Source organism: Crinia signifera, chromosome 3, assembly GCF_055691185.1.
Source record: "Crinia signifera chromosome 3, ASM5569118v1, whole genome shotgun sequence".
NCBI lineage: Eukaryota > Metazoa > Chordata > Amphibia > Anura > Myobatrachidae > Crinia > Crinia signifera.
Genome location: NC_139219.1, coordinates 301,397,879 through 301,416,421, shown reverse-complemented (window position 1 = coordinate 301,416,421; position 18,543 = coordinate 301,397,879). Strand labels below are relative to the sequence as shown.

The 18,543-nt window shown below is 48.3% G+C and overlaps 1 protein-coding gene across 1 annotated transcript; it reads left to right on the top strand.

The window, feature by feature from the left end:
* Positions 1–13,218: 13,218 nt before the first annotated feature.
* Positions 13,219–17,339, top strand: LOC146063023 (uncharacterized). The gene is made up of 4 exons (XM_083175033.1): positions 13,219–13,278; positions 15,008–15,023; positions 16,051–16,338; positions 17,193–17,339. The coding sequence occupies exons 1-4, from the start codon at positions 13,219–13,221 to the stop codon at positions 17,300–17,302; spliced, it is 474 nt and encodes a 157-aa protein (XP_083031159.1). The 3' UTR covers positions 17,303–17,339.
* Positions 17,340–18,543: the final 1,204 nt, after the last annotated feature.

Here is an 18,543-nt window from a genome sequence, read left to right as displayed (position 1 = left end):
CATTAATTTATATATATAACCCCGGTGCCTTCATTAATTTATATATAACCCTGGTACCTTCATTAATTTATATATAACCCCAGTGCCTTCATTAATTTATATATAACCCCGGTGCCTTCATTAATTTATATATATAACCCCGGTGCCTTCATTAATTTATATATAACCCCGGTGCCTTCATTAATTTATATATAACCCCGGTGCCTTCATTAATTTATATATAACCCCGGTGCCTTCATTAATTTATATATAACCCCGGTGCCTTCATTAATTTATATATAACCCCGGTGCCTTCATTAATTTATATATAACCCCGGTGCCTTTGAGAAATAAAGTATAGTATAGGTTTGAACCGAAGTACTGCGGCGGCACTTATGGGACTTAATTATTAAAAGAAAAATGCAGACCATACCAACAATAGTTGGTATGGTCTGCATTTTCTTTTAAAGAATTCCCGTGAGTGCCTGATAAAAATATGACAGCATTTTTTTATTGTGATTTGTATTGTATATACAAGATATTTTGAGTGCGGCCCTCGAATATTTACTGGAAGTGTTAACCGGCCCTCCAGCCAAAATAGTTGCCCACCCCTGTCCTAACCCCGGTGCCTTCATTAATTTATATATAACCCCGGTGCCTTCATTAATTTATATATAACCCCGGTGCCTTCATTAATTTATATATAACCCCGGTGCCTTCATTAATTTATATATAACCCCGGTGCCTTTGAGAAATAAAGTATAATATAGGTTTGAACCGAAGTACTGCGGCGGCACTTATGGGACTTAATTATTAAAAGAAAAATGCAGACCATACCAACAATAGTTGGTATCGTCTGCATTTTCTTTTAAAGAATTCCCGTGAGTGCCTGATAAAAATATGACAGCATTTTTTTATTGTGATTTGTATTGTATATACAAGATATTTTGAGTGCGGCCCTCGAATATTTACTGGAAGTGTTAAGCGGCCCTCCAGCCAAAATAGTTGCCCACCCCTGTCCTAAGGCTTAGTAAGCACTTTAATGACTGACCGAGCAGCTGCTTCTGGTTAGTAGATGCGCTTGCGAATCTGCCCCTCAATATGTTTGGCCATACTGTACTGCATACATGGGCTGGCATTTTAAATCTGCCCACCCCTTTGCGATGTCATTGTTAGCAGTTACTGCAGCAGGCTTATGGGTATATTTTGTGCACATAGGATCAATATTATTCTTTTTTCCCACATATTTGTGTATTTATATTGATTAATAAATGTGTTTTTATTTAAAATAGACATTGTTGCTTTGTGTCTTAAGCACCATTGGATCTAGTGTTGTCTATAATTCATGGGGTGCAGCAAAGTGTTCCATATCAGTCCAGGGGTGATGCTAAGTGTGCCATATCAGTCCAGGGGTGATGCTAAGTGTGCCATATCAGTCCAGGGGAGATGCTATGTGTGCCATATCAGTCCAGGGGAGATGCTATGTGTGCCGTATCAGTCCAGGGGAGATGCTATGTGTGCCATATCAGTCCAGGGGTGATGCTATGTGTGCCGTATCAGTCCAGGGGTGATGCTAAGTGTGCCATATCAGTCCAGGGGTGATGCTAAGTGTGCCATATCAGTCCAGGGGAGATGCTATGTGTGCCATATCAGTCCAGGGGAGATGCTATGTGTGCCGTATCAGTCCAGGGGAGATGCTATGTGTGCCATATCAGTCCAGGGGAGATGCTATGTGTGCCGTATCAGTCCAGGGGTGATGCTATGTGTGCCGTATCAGTCCAGGGGTGATGCTATGTGTGCCGTATCAGTCAAGGGGTGATGCTATGTGTGCCATATCAGTCCAGGGGTGATGCTTTGTGTGCCGTATCAGTCCAGGGGTGATGCTATGTGTGCCGTATCAGTCCAGGGGAGATGCTATGTGTGCCGTATCAGTCCAGGGGTGATGCTATGTGTGCCGTATCAGTCCAGGGGTGATGCTATGTGTGCCATATCAGTCCAGGGGTGATGCTATGTGTGCCATATCAGTCCAGGGGTGATGCTATGTGTGCCATATCAGTCCAGGAGTGATGCTATGTGTGCCATATCAGTCCAGGAGTGATGCTATGTGTGCCGTATCAGTCCAGGGGAGATGCTATGTATGCCGTATCAGTCCAGGGGAGATGCTATGTGTGCCGTATCAGTCCAGGGGAGATGCTATGTGTGCCGTATCAGTCCAGGGGTGATGCTATGTGTACCGTATCAGCCCAGGGGAGATGCTATGTGTGCCGTATCAGTCCAGGGGAGATGCTATGTGTGCCGTATCAGTCCAGGGGAGGTGCTATGTGTGCCGTATCAGTCCAGGGGTGATGCTATGTGTGCCGTACCAGTCCAGGGAAGATGCTATGTGTGCCGTATCAGTCCAGGGGAGATGCTATGTGTGCCGTATCAGTCCAGGGGAGATGCTATGTGTGCCGTATCAGTCCAGGGGAGGTGCTATGTGTGCCGTATCAGTCCAGGGGTGATGCTATGTGTGCCGTACCAGTCCAGGGAAGATGCTATGTGTGCCGTATCAGTCCAGGGGAGATGCTATGTGTGCCATAACAGTCCAGGGATGATGCTAAGTGTGCCGTATCAGTCCAGGGGAGATGCTATGTGTGTCGTATCAGTCCAGGCGTGATGCTATGTGTGCCGTATCAGTATAGGGGTGATGCTAGGTGTGCCATATCAGTCCAGGGGTGCTGCCAAGTGTGCAGTATTAGTCCAGGTGTCTACTAAGTGTGCCGTATCGGTCCAGTGTTTGTGCCGCCCACTTGTGTCACTTGACATATTCATCCAGCTACCTTGGTGCCTATTTTGTCAGTCCACAATTTCTGATGGCAGCCCTGTGCGGATGTTCGGTTGTACACCATGGAAGATCCTTGTAACAGAAAAATATGTATAGAGTTGCAACATGACTGCAGCAAAATTTTAATAGAATCTTGTAGATACAAGAAGTAAAGGCTGACTGTACAATAGATATAATGGGCCATTTCCACTGTAAATGTCGCCAGTAAAACATCTCAACCATGGGTTTTAATAGGCCCTTTCTAAATTAAAAAGTTATAAGGCGCCTAATGAATTATGTTGCTGTTAACCTATACCATTACTTAACTCTTATGCCTAGAAATAAATGACACAAACACCTTATCTAAAAATAACGACACGGACACCAACTGCGTAAGGTTAAAAAGGTCATAGTTGTTTATTTAAGTGGTATGACCCCTATTTGTATAAGGGATGGCAAAGAAAGCGCTTGAGACCAGCACCAATCCCGGGTGTTGCCATGGTAGCGACCTCAGCGCCCCCAAATGGCCACACCCCTTCTTGTGGGTACAGCCCGCGCTGTGACGGACATACCGCCCCCTTCTATTGCATGACGTGGACCTTCCATGAAGGATCCAACGCCCCCAGCCGGAGCTGGGGACTCGCCCGCCTTCTTGGCAAAGGGGGGGCAATACCGCACAGAGACCACCTGACACCCCACCTGCTTGCTGGTCGAGAGCGCCTTCTCGCCACAGCCTGTGTTACAAAGACCCCGCAGGGTCACCACGCGTAACCAGGCCCCGCCATCCTAAACAAATAACAACCTACGCTAAACTAACCTAAACTAGAGAAAATGTCCTCCAAAAACACTGCCATGCCTGAGTCAGAAAGATGGACACCATCCGGCCTATAGATTCCTACAGATTCTTTAACAATAGCAGGATGTCTAACCGCCGTGCCGCCCCGAGCCACAACATGCCTAGACACCGCATGGTTCAACTTCCTCCTGGCCCTCTCGATTGCTGTCACATTCCGGCAACCCCGCCAGTTAATGCGGGGAACTATGTCGGACCACACAATCCTCACACCGGGCCAGAGGTCTGCCAGACGCACCAAGTCTGTCTTAATCCGGATAGTAAGCTCAATGCCCGTCCTCTTGACCAGGTCACTGCCACCTAAATGAATCACCAGAACATCAGGGCGGCCCCACTTACGGGCTTTGACGGATAACAGCTCCCATAGACTATCCCAATGGAGGCCCCTGACTCCAAACCAATGAACAGCAAGTGCCCTCTCCAGAACAGGAGCACTGGAGGCTAGTGGGTGCCTAGCAGCCCAAAAAATAAAAGAGTGTCCTACGAACCAAACCCTACCCAGAGTCATATTGGAAGGGGGAGGGGCTGAAAAAAGAAAAAAACCTAGTGGTTAACATCATGATAGACTTTAAACACAACAAAATGCAGAACTACGGCCCAAGTGAAGGTGAAAAACTTAAAAAACCTTCTGTGAACTTTAGGGGACAGCCAATTGAATTAGTCCACAATGAAGGAAAAAGTAAAAAATTCCCTTCACACCGTCGATTCCGGAACGCTAGTCATTCCAGAACCGATTTTAAACAATTCTTTTTGGGCCGGCGCAACAGGCGCTTAAACTACAACTTATCTAACTTATCTAATCTCACATAACTCTTATAAGCGGAGGATTTCCACCTGCCAACCGCCTGAATGGCGGAAGGTGAAAGTCCTGCCGCAGCTGCGCAATTGGCAGCCCCAATTCGGAACAGTTGCGTACCGAAATCTTGCTCCCGCAGACCTAATTCTACCAGACATCGCCGAAACACAGCCGAAAACTGGAATCGGTTCAGTGGTAGCCCGTCACTATGCGCCAAGAATTGTACGGCGGCCTCCGGTCTGCGGGAGCTATATTCCTTAGCCAAGGAAACTGGACATACAGCCGCGTTAGCCTGTGCCGTAAGGGTAACCCAATGGCCCCTACCCATCTGATCCGTTTTGGACCGCTTGATCTTACACAACACTTGCCCTTCTCGGAAAACTACGTCTTCCCCGAGAATGCCAGTGCGGAAGAATTTGCTGGCTGCCACTAGCTCGCTGATGCGAAATGCGCCATTAAACGCAAATGTGATCGCAACCCGAAACAGTGCCACCTCGTATTCGCTCTCAGCAACTTTAGCTAAACAACCTATCAGTTCATCCAGCATACTTTCGTCTATGGGTTTGCGTGAATCCGGGGGGACCGGACGCACCCGTGCCCAACCCTTCATGGCTTTGGACAATACAAAAGACCTTGTGGGGTCGGGTTCGCAGCGTAAGCGCGAATGGAAGGCGATGCCTGCCAATGCCGCCGCCATAGCCGACTTTGGCCTGCCCCGCCTATGGTGACCCCAAACAAAAGCGAGTAACCGGTCCTCGACCGACTTACCTCTGGCCTCGGGGGAGCCCTGAAAGTTCACCCAGTCCTGCCACGCGGCCCCATAAGTTCTACGGGTGGAAGGGGACAAGGACAATAGAGCCAGGTCCGTCATGCCGGCTCTATGATCTGCCACACAAAAGGGGGACAATTAAGCCCTAGTGGCGAAGCCTCGGAGCCAATTCGCGAAACCTCGCGAACTGAAACCACGAAAGGGCATCTGCTATGTTGTTATCCACCCCCGGGACATGCCTGGCCCTGAACTGAATGTTATGCCGTAAGCAGAGCAAAACTAAATGCCGTAACAGGCGCAAAGCCTCGGGGGAGGCCGCCCTCTGATCATTAATGGCATGAACCACCCCCAGGTTGTCACACCAGAACAATTTGTTCTGGTTAGCTAACCGGGAGCACCACAGCTCTGCTGAAACTATAATAGGGAAAAGCTCGAGGAGCAGCAGGTTGACCGTGAAACCACGGTCAACCCACGACTGAGGCCACTTCGAGGCGCACCATTCCCCATGGAAGTACGCCCCGAAGCCCGTGGATCCCGCCGCATCGGTGAACAGCTGTAGTTCCACATTAGAGGCGGGGTCGGAGGGCCGGATGAGCTCCCTATTAAACTGTTCAAGAAAGACAGACCAAACTAAAAGGTCGTCCCGCATCTCCCGACATAGCCTGACTGTGTGATGAGGGTGCCTAACCCCCGCCGTGGATCTCTCTAGCTTACGGCAAAACACCCTACCCATCGGGATAATGCGACATGCAAAATTAAAAGATTCCAGCAAAGATTGTATGACCCGCATCCTGACCCTCTTCTTTTGCCTGCATTCACTAATGAGGGACTGCAGCTTGCATACCATGTCCTCTGGGAGCCGGCAGCAACCTGCGGCCGTATCTATCTCAATGCCCAGATAAGACTGAACCGTGGCAGGGCCCTCCATCTTATCTGCGGCAATGGGGACCCCTAAAGACGCCATTACATCGATGGCGGATGCCAGGATGTTTGCACATGTGTCCTGCCCGCCTGGCCCCACAAAAAGAAAATCGTCCAAATAGTGCGCCACGCCACTACAGCCTGTGACGTCTTGAATGCACCAGTGCAGAAATGAACTGAATTTCTCAAAGTAGGAGCAGGAGACCGAGCACCCCATGGGCAAACACTTGCCAATAAATATACCCCCGTCCAGATGGAAACCCATGAACCTTAAAGACTCAGGGTGTAGGGGGAGGAGCCGGAAAGCCGACTCTATGTCCAATTTAGCCATAAGTGCCCCACTGCCAAACTCCCGGACCATGCAATATTGCTTGGGGATGGCGTCATTGATGGACACCCCGTGGGGGTAAGACAGGTGCTGAATTAGCCTATACTTGGCCGGGGTTTTCTTCGGTACCACCCCCAGAGGGGAGAAGCACATCCCGGGCAGCGGTTCAGTGTGAAAAGGCCCGCCATCCGGCCAAGCCGGATTTCAGCTTGCACCTTACTTCTTACCACCTCGTGGAAATCCCTTGCTGACTTAAGGTTCCTGTGGGACATCACCGAGACGGATTGGGGAATAGGCAGGCGAAAACCATGGGTGAAACCGAGGCCCAAAAATATGGCGTCGGCTCTGTTTGGGTAGCCAGCGAGCCGGCGTACCAACTCGGGGACAACTATGGGGGATGGGGCCTTACTTACTGCTAGTGCTGGGCTCAATCTGCTCAGTGTGGCGAACTGGCGCCCGGCAGGACTTCCCGGGGTGGCCCGCCCCGCAATAACGGCACTCATGACGGAAACGGCATTTTGCGCCTCGGTCACATTTGCCGTAATTGAATGCAAAGCACTTCCCTTTGCCGCCGGACTTGGCCCCGGGTTTGCCCCCAGGAAAGGACTTCTTGGCGGCGGGATCTGTGGAGGGCTGGCCCTTGCCTATAACCTCCAACCAAATCTCCACGTGCTTCCACCCCATGGGCATGGTTTTGGACCCATCGTGGTTAAGACGAAACTTTTCGTCGTAGTCACGCCAAGCGGTGCCCTTGTAAGAAATGAATGTTTCGTTAACTAAGAACAGGTAGCGAAGGACATTCATATGTTCCTCTGGCCTGGTGCTGAGGTAACACGAGGCAAAGACTAGAAACCCTTTGAGCCAATTGTGGAAACTCTTAAAAGCGAGCTCCCCATTACCTGTGGCTTTCTTGGCCTTGTCTTGGCCTTCTTCATGTCGGTGGTGAGGGAGAAAATGTCTACGAATTTGCCCCTCTTAATCTTGTCCCTTATCCCCTTGCGTAACCCGCGTGACACTGCGGTGTTGGAGCAATGAACCATGTCCCCCGAGGGGGGACCCTCACCCTTTGTATCCTCATTCTTGTTGCATTTCTTACCCGCAACCTTTTTTGCTACTGCGCGGGCCACCAGCTTTGCAAATTTACGCGGGCGCTTGGGGTACCCTGACCCATCGCTGCTAGCAGATGAGTGACCAGAGGACGATTCACAACCAGAAGAATCAGTATGCTCACCACTCACGGATGTCTCTCCTTGTTCGGCTGGGGTTGAAACCGTAGGCGCTGAATCGGCAGCCCTGGAAGTCGATCCCAACAGTGGTAGCAGCAAGGGAAGGCTGTGATGTTCGCCCACGGCAGAGCTCGCGGAAACCTGGCGGCTGACTGATGCTGATGCTGTTGGAGCTGCCTGTCTAGCCGCTGGCCTTGCAGTTGGCTCCGCGTCCCGGGAGAGCCCTTATTCCTGACTCCGGGAGGACCCCCCGGCTCCGGTATCACGACCAGCACCTGTGGTAGGCTCGGGAGACAATGGTGAAGCATTAACGGCTGAGCAGGAGAGTGAAGACACACCCAAGTCACTCCTGTGCAAACGCCCCCTGTTATGTGCTGCATTGGGCTGCCTGAGGGGGTGGATGCGTGAGGTGACCCCCCGTGCCTGGGGCCTAATGGGAGAACAAGGGGGCCTAGGCACTTCGGGACCCTGAAGGCCTGGACCAGCCTGGGACATTCCGCTGGTGCTGGGAGCGGAGGCGTCGGGAGCTACCCCGGCCTCCCCTGACAGTGCGGGGGACCGCCTGGCTTCTGAGGTGCTTGCTTCCCCCGGGACCGCGTGACTCGCGGCCGGGAGCTGGAAGCCAGCGGCAGCGTGTGACCCGCCCGGCACGCTGAGTGCACCGGGGGAGAGGGGCATGCCCGACCCCGGAGCTCCGGGGACGGGGCGTGGAGGGGAGCCTGGCGGGGGGTGACTGTGTAACTGCGCCCCGATGTCACCCGCCCGCTGCCGCGTGCCGTAGCGGTTGCAAGTGGCCGCGCTGCGTCTGCCAGCCAGTGGGGAGGGGGAGCTGAACGTTTAGGTCGGCCAGACATGTTGAAAAATACTGTTAGCAACCAACAACCAAAAAGGTATACTTAGCTTCGTTTGTGACTGTTCCCTGCACTGGATCCAGACTCAAAGAGGCTCACTTCCTGTCCCTGATCACTGATATAACCCTCTCTGGCTGACGCCCCCCTGCTACCTGATTGGCAGAACTAACTGCCACTCAACTGTATTTCCATAGGGCTTCACACAAATGCTTCTGCTATACTTGCTTGTGGACAACAAATTCACAGGCTCTTAAATTCCCTCCAGCCTATGCGGCCCTCGCTCTGTCTTAAATAGGCACCGTCCTCTTTTTCAGGTTAACAAATTTTACGTTATATGGCATAAACGCTTTCTCTGAACTGCAGCAACAAGCTACCATTATATAGATGGTTCTAGACCAGGCATGGCCAAGCTATGGCCCTCCAGTTGTGGAACTACAAGTCCCATCATGCCTTGCCACAGTTTTGCTATTAAGGCATGCTAAAATTATGGCAAGGCATGCTGGGATGGGTAGTTTCACAACAGCTGGAGGCCATGCCTGATCTAGACCAATGCAAGAAGCCAGAATCTGACTGTAAGCTGGAGAGCAGGGCCCTCCTACCTCTATGTCGGTTTGTTTCTACCCAGTTTGTTTAAGCACTGCTGTTTCCAATTGTAAAGCGCAACGGAGATAAAATTGGTTCTTAGACAACACGTCCACTTGTTGTCTTTGGAAGTTTTGATGCATGCCGGATACCCCACTGTCACCTATCTTCCTGATGTACAGCCAACCTAAAAGACCGTTCATTTTCCTCTAAGACCGCTCTGGGTAAATGAATCACTGCCTGTTTATTGATTTATTCTGGTGCTTTGAAGCAGGAGTGATGTCAGACACTCGGCAGTCCATTATCTGAGGACCTGGAACCCAGCCCAGAGATGATGAGACACAACAAGTCTCCATTCATCACGACCGGGCCATTATTATTTTTATAATTGCCCTGAAATAATTCCTACCATAAAATTGGCATTGGAATGGAAAACGGCCTTTGCGTTGAATAACCAGGGCCCTTATTCTGATCGGTGCGTACTTTTCCGAATTCTTTCGGATGGCGTTTTTTAGCCGTCTGCGCATGCGTGGAGAACGCGACGCGCATGTGCCACGCATGGTCTCCGTACTTGTTCTCATTAATACGTACAGAAATGTGCACCGCAATCACTCGGCCAATATGGGTGTGTTATGGGCGTCATGCGGAATGACACAGGGGCGTATTTTCAAAGTGGGCTAAACTGGGCGGAAACATGGGCGGACACGGAGGAGTACACATATTTTGGTAGGCGTGCATTCGGACCGCACGCCGAATGCACGCGAACAAAAAGGGAAGAAATGTGCGGTGTCCAAAAGGCTACTCTTGCTTTGCGGACACCACTCGGTCATGCGCTAGGCAATCGGAACGCCTAATCAGGACGGACGCACCTCAACCAATGTCACCTGAACCCAATACAATCACATACTTTACCCATTACTTGTTAATTACACGCTTCTCACTGCTACAATTGGAAGCATTGCAGCTTAAAGGGAACATTACATGCTGCACTTGTCACACACTTTTACACTGCAAAATAATGAACACAACTTAATATTATTAATACTAATAAACATGGCACTTCTGCATGTATCAATTAATACAGACATTTGTGGGGCCAAAATAACATTTATTAAAGAAACTTTGGTAAAAATTTAAAAAACATCACAAAACAAATGGGACCATAACAGGCCAAAAAAGAAATAATATAGAATAAATAGCCACAGCAGAATCAATAGGAACACATCAGGTGGCTTCACAACAAAAGTACAGCACCAACACTTCAAGTACAGCACACAGTAATGGTAGCCGAAACAGGGCAACAGGGGAACCAAACATGACATTTGAACCGCGGGCAAAAGTGGTGACCCTGGGCACGGATTTGGACACAGGATGCTGACACACACAGCTCAATGGAAGATTTGGGAAGACATAACGGTGGAGATTAATGGGGACACAAGTTCATTTGCGAGCACGTTTGCCCCTGGCAGGCTCCTTGCCACGTGCAGCAGCTCTTCGGCCTCGTCCACGGCCAGAGTCAGATGGTGGCTCATGTGGAGCACATGCTGGTGAGGGGGTGGATGATCTTCCCCCTCTGGCAGCAGGGAGTGATGATGTTGGTAATGCACCCGAAGCGGGTGACATTAGGGCCCTATTGCTGGTAACTAGCTCCACCATAAGTTCATAATGGCGGAGGAGGAGGTCATTTTGCCGCAGGGCTTGATCAGCCAGCACCTGCAGGCTAGCAGCAATAGCTTGCTGGCTGGCACTCATAGCCTGCAGGCTCGCAGCAATACTCTGCTGGCTGGTGGTCAAACCCTGCAGCACCTCCTCGGCCCTACGCACCCGCTCGAATGCCGACTCTCCCTGCTGCACAATACTATCCAGCACACGGCCCCACATGGACAATTCAGCCGCGGACAATCCCGGCTGCTGCTGCACGGGCCTGCTACTGGGGCCAGGTGGCACAGACTCCACAACCTCCTCAAGAGAATCTTGACCAAGCGGTGGGGATGCTGTTGAATGAGAAATTACCAATTACCACACATTCCATACCAACTTTTAAACATCTACTTTTGGCCTGGCAAATAATTACCTTCAAGCGTAGAAGCCATCACTTCCGCTGGGGACTCGCTGTCTATAGTGCTCACCCCCCGGACCTCCTCCACTGCAATACAGCACTGGGCCATCTCTTCCAGGGGGGTGAGCTCCAGCTTGGATGGCATGGGGCCAGCCCCAGAGGTGTGTGTGATAGTCACCAGCATGGGGTGAATGTGCCCCATAGTGTAGCAATGTATATATGCATATGTTATTGGCAGACATAGAATGTGGTACTGTTTATGCCTCATGGAGGCTACTGAATAAGTTATATATGGGCAATCCCCATAGGGGACATCAAAGATTGTTCAATAAATGTATAAATGCCTTCACAGAAGGCATAGAGGACTCCCATAGAGAGCGAGGCAGGTACTATTTCATTTATACATGGAGCCCCCTCCCGGAGGGAAAATGGACTGACCCACCCAGGGAAAGGAGCCAGGGTGCCAATTCAAATACCCTATCCAGAGGGGTTAACGTACTTTCATGAACAAACTGGTTAATAAAGTTTGAGGGCACGAGAGCAGAGCGGGAAAACTGTGCCCAGCGCGAGAGAAAGCTTATAAAACAGACAGCCGGTAACGGCTGTGGCGCAGTCTCCCTGAGAAGTGAATAGTTAATGCAGAGCAGCACAGCATAGCTGTGACAGACAGCGGTGCTGGAAAAGGAATAATGGATACCTGAGGCTCCGGTGCTCCCCTCGGGTCTCTCCTCCACCAACGCTGGACGTGATCGACAGGCGGCTGCAGCTCCGGTGGTCTGAAGTGTTCGGAGTCCGGCGGCAAGTGACAGGAGATGGACGGCACCATTGGGAGGCGGTGTTGAAGTGACGCGACGGCTGAGAGAGATCCCGGGCGGTGACTGACAGCCAGGGAAGGCCGCATCATAGCTGCGTCAGTGAGGAGGCGGCATCAGAGGGAGTGTTCCGGGCGGCAGCTAAGGGAGCAAGGAACAGACAAGGGGAGTGGTGAGTGCTCAATCCCGCCCCAGTCCAGCCGGAGATTGCCCAAGCCAGCCCCTATGGGATATTACCTCGCCTCAGTACCTCCCATTACCATATACAGAGACACTAGTTCCTAAGCACTGAGACTCCAGGGGCAGCATTACCCTTACTGTCTGGAGCCAGCCAACCTGTGGTTAGGGTTCACTGTGATCCACATGAAATAACATTTGTGCGGAAGTTTGAGCTTCCTGACCCCGCACACACTAAAGGCTTAGTGGACAGCCCGTTATCTTTAGTTAAATTGAAAAGACCGAGAATACAGCCAGCTGCAGAGGAGGGTACTGAGTGAATAAACCCTAGGGAAGCACTTACATTGTACTCCGTCTGTTACTAAAACACAAGTGGTAACTAACCAAAGTCTATGCATAGTAAAAGCAATTAGCAAGTAAAGGAAAACAGAGTATTGCAGGAACATTTCCGAAGAATTATAATAAATCAGTTATGGCAATATTGTGACAGGAGAATTACAGTCGTAGCGTGCAGAATATTAAGCTACTCGTTTTCCTAATTCCCAGGAGCCAATAAGTCATATAGCTGTTACTAGGGGAGACTTCACATTTCAGTGAAATTGTCCAACATCTCCCATACTTTGTAAAACATTTCTCAAGTTGAGTTGAACATTTCCCTAATTACTCCTGATAACAAGAAGTTACCGAGCTGTTACCGTAGTAAAGACAGTTAAGTTTATTCATAATTCACGTCAGTGATAATACGGGGAAAAACTCTCATGGACTTACAGTAGCTCAAGCCATGAAGTAGTTGCTGAGTTTCCTTCAGGCACCGTTTCAAGCTTCATTCTGCAAACAAGGGGTCTGAGTTATTCCTACAGGTAAAAAGGGCCTGTGTAGCCTACACTTTTATTATCTACAGCCTACTCTTCATTTATTACAAATAAAAGGTCAGGATATTACTTAGCAAGTCTTACCTTGTCTTCCGACTTTGGATTACAAATACCCAGCGGTATAGACGTCTCAGCGAGGGACCGGAACACCTGTAAAGGAAGGGACGGATAGTCTAACTGAGCGCTTATAATGGGTGATCATAGTCCTATAAAGAATTTAACATTTCATCAGAACTGCCCAGCATTTCCCGTATTTTGTAAAACATTTCCTCCAGTTGAGGACTACTTCTATAAGTTTAGGACAGAGACTTGGGAAAGGTATTTAACCTATATAAACTAGAGACAGTGCAATTGCCTACTGAAGGGTTTTAATCCACACTGCAGTTAGGATAATACTTAATGCATTAAGTAACCTCAGGTCATTGTCGAGGTCGTTAATTTTGATTGTCAATTATATTTATTGTTGTTCTGTTTTGCTAAAGCAATACTATTGTCCTACTAAAGTGAAGTTATTCTGTTTTATTCATTAAATGCATTGTTTGCATGTCATTAACCTTGATTCTCCATAGCAGAGAAGAAGCAGTGTTCCTGCAAAATAAAATATTGGTTATTTATTTATTGTGTGAATTACTGTGTCGAATATTAAATGTCATTGTGAGTTGAAGTATCTGTAAAGGAAAAGAACCGAAGAAGAAATACTTACCGGTAGGTCACATGTGGCTGTGTTCCCACCGCTGGGTCAATTTCTTCTTGAGGTTGCCTTTGAAGTCGTGCCACCTGCAATCAAAGTGTACATATTAATACATGTAACTCCTCATGTTTGCTGTAGCACCCATTGCAATCTGAAACATAATACAACATGTGCCTACTGACACCAAACTTACATTATATTCATTTTTAAAACCAACCCTTAGAAGATACAAAAACAGTCACCCTCCAATAACTATCAATTCAATGTCATGGCCAACATGTCTGTGCCTCCAAGCAACGTGAACACCCATTGCCCAACTCCATCTAATATTGAATGTAAACATTACTGGACTTGTACTACTCAAATGTAACACACATGTACTTGCCTCTTCTTAACATGCTCCGTCTGACGAACTTGTGGAGCCACTGCATTAATCTCCGCCGTTATCTCCTCCCAGATCTTCCATCTCCTTGTGTGTGTCAACTTCACCGCTGGGCACTCAATTAAATCACGTGCCCGGGTCACTAGGATGTCAAGCTCCCGCGGTTCATATGCCATGTTTCTTGTGGTTGGTTCCTCTGTTGCCCCACTGCGGCCACGGGCACGGCCACTGGCACGGCCACGGCCACCGGTTGCTGTACCTGAAGTGCTGGGCTGGCTACTCTGTTGGGAAGCCACCTGCTGTGTTCCCAATGATTCTGCTGATGCTGAGGATGGCCCAGCTGCTGATTGGCCTGATGTTGATGGGCCATCTGGGTGCTCTGGGTTAAGGGGGACATAGGTGGTGTTGGCCTCCACGCGGTATAACAGATTCTGCACCACCTGGTCTTCCTCTGACTCTGAGCCTGGCATGTTTGCAACAAGTGTTTGCCTTTCTAGGACAACTTTAAATACTATTTCTGTAATTGGCGTTAATCAGCTGCAACCTGCGTTCCGTACGGCCGCGTCCCGTACGCCAGCGTCAACCGTGCGGCGCATACGGCCCGCCCCTTGGTGTTGAAAAATATTTAAAAAAAAACTGGCAAACTCAGTTAGTGTGATTTATTAGCTACATGCAGATTCCAACACCAATGACCAAATAAAACTGAGGTCAGACATGACATGTATATTTGAATGTACTTCTGTACTGTGCACTTGTTTGCTATGTAGTACAACTGTCACTACCCATTCCATATGTCAATCCAGTCCACCACTTAGCCACAAGTAATCAGTGCTAGCACCCAAATCACATGTGAAAGCACTCCAAATTCAGGCTGGATTCTAGCTACTTTTCATTCCACCTCTGTAGTATGGGCCAGTAGAAGGTAAGTGTACACATGGCAGCATGGTCTAATTTTGGGAAAAGGTCTGCCACTATTTGCTATGTTTCTGCTGCATAGCTTTCATGATAAATTAGCTGTTTAGTACCTTGTTGAGTTAGGTGTAAGTGTCTAGTGATGCACACTATTTCACCTGTTGCTTATACCCATGTTTGGTGAATGTTATAGATTAGATAGAATGTGTTTCCATCTTGTTTTAGACTGTTTAGGATGGGTGTGCGATGCAATGGGTTAGCCGTCTGTTCGAGCGCATACACGCTGTTAGTGTAAAAATGAACAATAAAGTTAATACCAAATATCATTCTGACCAACCAATGACAGCACATGATTGTTTGATTTGTGCCATTGCTAAAATGGCTGCCTACCAGCGAGCACAGTCCTTCTCCACTGCGGAGCTGCTGTCGCTGGTGGCAGTCATGGAGCGCAGACTGGGGCAGGCAGGCCCCTTCATTACAAATAGGGACAAGCGCCGGGCATATGTTGCGGCCAGGCGCCGCATATTCGCCCGCACTCATGTGCGGAGGACCATCGCCCAACTGGAGAGGCGATGGTCCGACCTGCGGAGGCGGGAGCCGGAGCGTCTGCAGGCTCTGAGGCGGCGTCTGCAGCGCTGTAAGTATTTTCGCAAAATACAAATAAATTACAGTGGCCAGGATTCGGTCTGCTTCAAAAGTGTTAAAATGGAGAGTAACAAACAGGCAGACAATCAGCTCCTACCTGGCATTTTACAACTACAGTCTGTGACATGACAGGAAGGATCTGATTGGCTGCGTGTTTATCACTCTACATTGTATCACTTTTGAAGGCTAGTGCATCTAGGCCAGTGAGTGTTTGCATTTTCACATTATTTAATATTAATATTACATGAGGTCAATTGGGTGTTGATGACATAGAAAAGCCATATACTATATGTGTGATATATAACACATATATCATGTGGTTATGATATGTACTTGTTAGAGTAATTTTAATGTCAAATGACACTCACCCATTTTGTTTGTTTAACCCACAGCGCGGGAGAGAGCCAGACAGGCACGTCAGGAGGCCCAGGAGGTGGGCAGTGAGGAGGCCAGACAGGAGGTGGCCATTGAGGAGGCCAGACAGGAGGTGGCCATTGAGGAGGCCACACAGGAGGTGGCCATTGAGGAGGCCACACAGGCCCAGGAGGTCGTGACAGAGGAGGATACGGAGGAGGCCCAGGAGGTCGAAGTGGAGGAGGAGGAGGTGCCCCTACCCCTCCACGATGTGCCACCACCTCCCAATGTGGAGGATCAGGACCTGGTGGAGCTGCCTGGCAGGGGTAAGTAGACATAATGCTTCATTACTGAGTTAGGTACAGTTTGTTATGTCGCACAGCTGATTCAATTTTCCTATAATATAGTAAAGAGTAGTCCCAAAAAATAGGAAACAACAGACACACTTTGGTCTTATAGGGCCATGCTGCAAACGTGCAATCTGGATGCTCATGTAGGTGATGAGTGTTTATTTATGGAGGCTCTTTGTATAGAAGCAACAATAAAACATCAATGGATTATGGGCAGGCCTGATTTATACTGGAGTCCCAAGTGGGCAGTTTGCATGGGCACCCCTCTAGCCAGTGTGCCCGTGTTGTTGTCATGTATTTTTGTAATGTATGATGGATTGACCTTAGAAATTGTTTGGTGTATGGAAGCGGATTAGTGCTGCACTTTCACCTATCTGGCAAATGTGACAAGGAATCATGAAGTAATGGGAAGAGGGAGTAGCCTAGCATTTTCCTGTGGTATCTATTCTATCTATTCTATCTATTCTATCTATCTATCATGCAGTTTAGCTATTAAGCAGTAACATGCAGGTATATATGTATGGGTAAATGTGGCATGTTGTAGTGGGTGTATGTTTTGAGTTGAGTGAGGAGTCTTTGGCCAGGACAACTGTGAGTGATCCTCAAGTGTGGTTGTGTTTTTGATATATAGATTGTGAAATGTATATGTCACACAAGTGTGTGTGTGTGGTGGCAGCATCATGATCATATATTTGATGACATTACATACCAGAGTGGCTAAGGCTTTTTTTGTATGTATGATTTCTCATGGTGTAGGTACTTAGGATTGACTGTACAAGGTGTACGTGAGTAGCATAATTAATGTTGTACCCCCTTTCTCATGCACACAGATTACCAGGAGCCACCCCAGGGAGTAAGAGGGGCTCTCATGAGCTTAAGGGAGGACCTGAGGCGGATGACCGCTCATGTGGAGGACCTCTGTGTCCTGCTGCTGGACTGATGTTGGTCCATTTTATTTTATTTTTCTAATAAAAGTTTGCCGTTGTTTAAGAAGTTGTCTGTGTGTTATTTTAGTATTTAACATTAAAAGTACAAAAAGCATTTAAAACACAAACATGTGGATGTTTAGATATGTACACAGCAAAAGGGTAGATGACATTTTTATCGACATAGGGAATGTTAGGGTTAATGAATAGTGCTTGTAAGTGTTTAAGGATCAATTAGCTAAATAACAGATGACCAGGAGCAACAATCTGTTCTCAAAGTGGTTGGATAATTGCCTAAGTGTGTCATGTGATCTATTTGGGAACTCAGATAACAGTAGTCTGGTTTTTTGCGTAAGTACACCGCATCTGTGCGTAGTGGCCGGTTCGCGTCCGTTCTGACGCGGGAAGGCCGTGCATACGCGGTCAGACCGTGCAGAATCTGAGTGTTTCCCCCGCACACGCATGGTTTGTAGGTCGTCCGTAAACACGCCCTGTTCCTAAAGAGTGAGTCCGTCCGAATGCGGAGGACACGTGGGCGTTTCTACGGACGACAACCGCACGCCGCCGAACAGCGTGGCGTGCGGACCGCACCGTAAGAATTCGGGAATATCCGCACCGATCAGAATAAGGGCCCAGGAGAGAATTGCACATAACATCATGAGTGCTTAATTTAATTCACTCGGGCAGCAGAGAGAATTTAAATCTTGCAAACTTCATATTCCCAAGTCTGCAAACATCCAATTATGTAAGTTTAAATATAATCATTAACATTGGTATTATTTTTATTATAATTAGTGTAAGTTGCGAAACACATTGTCAAGCTTAGAATTATATAGTATATGTGGCAGAACGAGTGGGTGTCATGTGTGAATTTTATCTACTAAATTGACCCTCTAGCCTTTTACATTTAAAAAGAAATGAAAAGTTAAATATTCTTAAAGTCTGGACTGAATAAACTATTAAAATAACTGAAGTTATAAAGCAGGTCTGTTTTTAAAACTCAGAAATACCATAACTCTGGCAAAAACAACTTTTTTTCACTGGATCTAGCACCTTTGCTATTCCTCAAGGGTTACCGATGTCACCAAATATAACCGTCTCACCATCTGTCACCAAGTATCGCTGATGGTATCTGTGGATGTAAACATGCTTGGCAGAAGTGACCCTTTTAGCCACCAGCCCTTTACCCTGTAAGTTACCCGATGGCCAAGTTGTTGTGATCCTCTGTGATCTACATGGTTTTAGAGGAGTGTGA